This window comes from Mustela nigripes, chromosome 3 (genome assembly GCF_022355385.1).
Source record: "Mustela nigripes isolate SB6536 chromosome 3, MUSNIG.SB6536, whole genome shotgun sequence".
NCBI lineage: Eukaryota > Metazoa > Chordata > Mammalia > Carnivora > Mustelidae > Mustela > Mustela nigripes.
Window position 1 is genome coordinate 121,120,481 of NC_081559.1, and position 5,526 is coordinate 121,126,006.

General features: G+C 37.6%; 1 protein-coding gene across 1 annotated transcript; it reads right to left on the reverse strand.

The window, feature by feature from the left end:
* Positions 1-3,669: 3,669 nt before the first annotated feature.
* Positions 3,670-4,266, reverse strand: LOC132013101 (protein S100-A10). The gene has a single exon (XM_059392850.1). It carries the CDS (start codon positions 4,194-4,196, stop codon positions 3,903-3,905), a length of 294 nt encoding a protein of 97 aa, XP_059248833.1. The 5' UTR covers positions 4,197-4,266; the 3' UTR covers positions 3,670-3,902.
* Between the last annotated feature and the right edge of the window lie 1,260 nt (positions 4,267-5,526).

Genomic DNA, 5,526 nt, shown 5'->3' on the forward strand with positions numbered 1-5,526 from the left:
TATCAGTTCTGTGTGGGAAATGAAGAACATCTGCCAAGCTCAGGGTCAACAAGTTTTCATTTTAATGCATTATTATTTAATGTGCTACCATGTAGGATTCACTGTCACTGGTTGATGACTCAACAGGTGAAAAATAAATTCTACTGCAGAAAATGGGAGAAAAAAACAGGTAACATGTTTTTACAAAGTTATATGCAAATAAATACAAAACACTGAGCCATTGAAAGCATTACAATTATTCTGCTGTTCTTGCTTCCCATTGTCCTCTTTGTGACATCTGAAGATGTGATAAACTCACAAAAGATGGATAATTCCTAATACATCAGACACACATGAGGATACGTAGCTATAGGACTATTGTAACTAAAGTAATAAAATGAAAAAATATATCTGTAGGGAGAAAGAATTCTTATTTGCCTGAATGGCATTGAAAATAACCAGTTAACCTATTTTAAGAGAATTCTCTCCCACTTGATTTCCTGCCAAAAATGGCATCTGTGTTGTGCAGAAGCCAATACCACATCAACTTCCACATGCTGGAATTTCCTTTCCACTCTTTCTATCGAAATGGGTGCAAAAGTTACTCTAGATGGGGTCCATTATCAAAGGAACGAGACTGAGACAAAGTGAAAGTTATGCAAAGCTTTATTCTATGCCAAGCGTTGGAAGTCAGACTGACCAGCCAGGACCGCCTCCAAAGAAAACGGCCCCATCCTGATCTCATAGGCTGGTTTTATAGAGTGTAACAGCAGACCTCAAGTATGTGGCTTCTATTGTTAGGGGGTTTACTCCCGTAATCAATACCCAGAACCAATACCAGGAACTACTGGGGCATTTATTCCTGGAATTAAGTCCGTGGATGTAAACAACAATATGGTTACCTAGACAATATGGAGTCGCTCTGGCTAAGCAGGCCCTAATAGTTAAATGGGTTTTAACATTAAATAGGCCCTAACATTCCCCCCTTTTCTTTGGAGATTAGTTAATTCCTTGACTTTTCAGCCAGCTCTCAAGGGTGAAAACAGGCTGATCTGAGGTGTGGTTAACCTTAAGTGTTGTTCCATATGCTGTCTTTTGGATTTTCCACTGGGCTATTTTAGGCTGATGAAGTGTCCCCTAGCTGCTGCTGTGTAGGAGCAGGGTTAAAAGTGACCAAGTTATGAAATCCTTTTGGGTCTTGGTTTTAGTCCACAGTTGGTGGGGTCCACTGGCAGTGGCTCCCATTTCTGGGGGTGTCCTTGCTTTTGGCTTATTTGATGTGACACATGTGAATCCAGGCCCTGATGCCTTCTACTTTTACTGCCCTGGGGGTGGTCAGGATTCCAGTGAATGGTCCCTTCCAGCAAGACTTCAAGTTCCCCACTTGGTGGTGGTGTATCCAAACCATGTCTTCAGGTTGGTAAGGATGTGGTTCCACCTCCATCTCCATCTCAGGGTAGGCAGCTTGGATCCCTGTGTCAGCTCTTTTTAAGACAGCCTGTAGCACCTGCAGTGACTGAAGTACAGACTGATCAGTCATTTCCACTAGGGCAACTTCTTGTGGCCATGGGCAGAGTGGAGGGGGTCTCTCGAACTTTATTTCACATGGGGTAACCTTGTTTAAGTAGGATGTACATCACGCCCTAAGGAGGGTGAAGGGAAGAAGATCCACCCATCCACCACCAGTCTCCAGAATTAACTTTGTCAAGGTCTCTTTAAGAGTCTGGTTAAGTTTTGTTTTGTTTTTTATCTGGAGTTCTGGGGCTGGTAGGCACAATGTAGTTTTTAAATAGTGCCCATGGCCTTGGCTAATGCCTGTGAGGCTAATGCCCTCACAAATGCAGGGCTGTTGTTTGAACTGATTGCAAAAGGCAACCCAAACTTAAGAATTATTTTTTCTAGCAGCTTTTGGCTACCATTCCTGCCGTGTCATGTTTGGCAGAAAATGTCTCTACCCAGCCTGAAAAGGTATCCATAAAAGCTAACATATATTTGTGTCCAATGGGTTCTGTTATTATCCCTACATAATATTAGGCAAGATTGTCTAAATGAGCTATTCAACTATGAATAGCTAACAAAGAAGCTATGCAACTTCTTTGAAGTTTACCTCAAGTTGTCTAGTTTAGGTAAACAAACATTTAAAGACAACAAAATCTAGAACTTAATATCCATAAAGATGTGTTACTGAACCATAATTTTTCTCTCTAAAATAGCCCTCATTTCCAGAGATAGCCAAATCAGGACTAATTTATTTGAAAAACAAGTCCAGTTATAACAAACTTGGCCTAATTATTTACATAAGCTCAGCAAAAACAGTGAGTGATCATATAGATCTTTTAGAATCTGCTTTGCTGGAACTCCTTATAAGGAATCTCTAGGTTGAACTTGTAATAGCCTCTCCAAGCCAGCAGCCAAGCCACATACTTGTCATCAGACATGCCTGCAATACCAATTTGGGCGATTTCCTCTTCCTAAGGTCCCCAATGTATCCTGAGGTTCCTGCACCTGCCAGGAAGTGACATTCTTTACTCACCTGGTGAGGCTGCTGGGAACTCTGTAAGCAAGGTATCAGGCCAACAGTTCCAAAGGGCTTTATGGCTCCAGGTTTTATAAAGTCTACCTTAGTTTCTTAAAGCTGTCTGGTCATATCTGAGTTTATGCATGTCTTTCTCAAATATGACATTTCAGTCAGCGCCTCGGTAAAATAACAGGTGTTTCCAATGGTGTCCTGTTATAAGGAGAACAGATTCTTATTGAACTTATGCAAATGACTGATTTCCATGGAAGAAAGAATACTTGCTGAGACCTTTCTGAGTTTCAGAGGGTTTAGATAGAGAGAAAAGTTGAATGCTTTGGTTTGTTTACAAATGAATATTTTTACATTTCTGTAAGTCACAGACATCTTAAGAAAAAAGTTCCCTTAGTCTGGAAGAGTAAACATTAGAGAACCAGCAATGATTAAAATAACAGATACAAAATTATAATCTTTTAGTTCATTTAGTCCCATGTTACTAATTCTGGTTTAGTCTGAATGCAGCTTTTACTTAGTTCTGGAAATTCTTACCTGAAGTTCTAGGATTTTTAACATATCAAATACCTGTATTTGTCCTGAATGTCCTTTATATGAATCTTCTTTAAGGTAAAACTCATTTTATAAGAGAATTAAAACAATTAGAAGTGACAAAATCTCAGAATAGATATGGTTAAAGAGTTGAGGAGATGAGAGTTTACAATTTAACTGGCAAGAAAATCAGGTTACTTCTGGGACACATAACATTTCAATAATTACAATAGCAAGTGATGACCTTATCAAAAGGTTAAAACTTTAGGAAATGCATATAATCTCTATAATAGTTATAGTAGTTACCCAAATGTAACCTAAGATTTATCATTGGTTTAGCAGTACTTCCTGAGTAACTTAACATACCAAGGAAAAGCTTTATGAGTCAAAGAGATCTCATTTACAATTTAAATCTTGTTGACAATTGCTAAAATCTAAGTTTTTAAAGCACATGCCTAAATACGTTTACAGATGTTTAAGATCTGATAAAACAAAACCTAGAAACTGGTTTCTCTGGGAAGGCAAAAAGAAAACCATTTACTTTCTTGTCTTAACAGCAGATCAATTAATCTAAGAAAACTTTGTCTTTTTGAACAGAGAGAAAGAATATTTTTTTTTTTTTGAGGAACTAAAAAAGGAATTTGTTTATTGAGGGCAAGAGGATGCAAACAATATAAAAATCAAAAGCTTATCTGACTTTTCTTTCTCTGCTTCTCAAATGGGGGTTGGATTTTATTTGTAAATTTTCTGAGGGTCCCCAACTGCCAATGGAATCCTTTATACAGAGGGAAGCTGTGTGACAGATTCCTTAAGAGACCCTTCAGAAGAACTCTCATTGGGTAGGAGTGGTGCTCAATATCACCTATTTCTTTCCCTTCTGCTTCATGTGTACTACAAAATAGTCATTGCATGCAATGGTGAGCCCTGCGATTAGTGAGAAGAAGCTCTGGAAGCCCACTTTGCCATCTCGGCACTGGTCGAGGTCCTTCATTATTTTGTCCACGACCAGAGGGTCTTTCTGATTTTCCAAAAATCCAGGGAACTCCTTTTCCATGAGTACTCGCAGGTCCTCCTTTGTTAAGTAGCCTTTTTCACCAGCAAACTTGTGAAATGTGAACATCATGGTTTCCATGGCATGTTCCATTTGAGATGGCATTTTGATAAGGTCTGTTGAAACCTTGGCCCAAGGCGCAGCAGGGACGATTGGCTGGGTGGGACGCGCGGTCAGTGAGAGAAAGAAGATTTTTTAATACCAGTGTCTTTTAGTTTACATAATAGTCAACATTTACTTGAGTGGATCACCAATTTAGATTTGCCATGACACAGGGCTTTAGTCTTCCTTCCTTAAATACTATGACTCATTTGAAAAGAAGCATTTTACAGGAAAAGATTTATTAGTCTTTTTTCCCTTCTTGTGAATAAATCCATCGAAACTGATCTAATATGGTCAAATTTTCAACATATTTCATTGTTTTCTTTCATAGCCATAAACCAAAGCAAATAAAAGTCACTTGCCCCAAGCCTTCTGTGATTTACTATATACCCTCAAGTTTAGTTGTTATTAACTCCTTTCATGTTCTGGTGGAACCAGACATTTTTACTTTAAGACAAAACTATTTACTCTCTTAGGCCCTCTTTTTTTGTGTGTGCACAGTTTTTCTAAACTTACTATCAGTCATCAGTCAACTGCCTTCCCCTCTGGTTTTATAGACAATATTAAAACTTTTAATAAAAACATTATGGTGCAATTCTTTTGGTAGAATACATGGAGTCATTTCATGTGTAATTACCACTCTGATGTGCTACATTTTAAAATTCACCTTAATCTTAATCCGTCCTGACCATACCTAAAATTTCTTTTCTGAAGATTTCCCTTCACAAACCTTTTACAAATTTCTTTTGCATCCAGGTTTTGTACCAAGCCATTTTCTTCCAAACAACCATCTCATTTAGGAAAAAATTACCTTTTATCTTTAACAAAATGTATTCCCATTCCTTATCTTTCTTATGTATCTCCTACTTTTTCATAATAGTAGTTTCCCTTACTTCCATCAGTCCTAGTTACAATTAGCAGAATTTTTTTATTCTTAGAAACACTTCAGTCTCTAGTGATGGCTAAGTATTAACTAATTGTGCAAAGTTACAACAGAATTCTGTAGACAGCAAATTTATGAATCAGTTAAGCACAAAACATATTTACCAACAGATTTAAATATTCTTAGTTTCTTTGCAGTAAGAAGTCAAAAGCATAAACCTGTATCAAGTACTCAGTGCTTTAGCAGGTTAAGTACCTTAACCTACTTGGTTAAGACCTAGATGACAGTTAGCCATCAGTTCAGTCATCTCTTCACTAACAGATTTTAACAAATAACACAAGCTTATTTGATCTTAAGTAAAATTTGATGGAAGTTTCACATTTACTTAGTTCAAATACTGATTTACATTCTACCTGGGCCCACTCCTCTTTGAATGTTTACTGAGACATG

Coding starts and splice junctions, on each gene's coding strand:
- LOC132013101 (XM_059392850.1), bottom strand. CDS start 4,196: ATGCCATCTCAAATGGAACATGCCATGGAAACCATGATGTTCACATTT.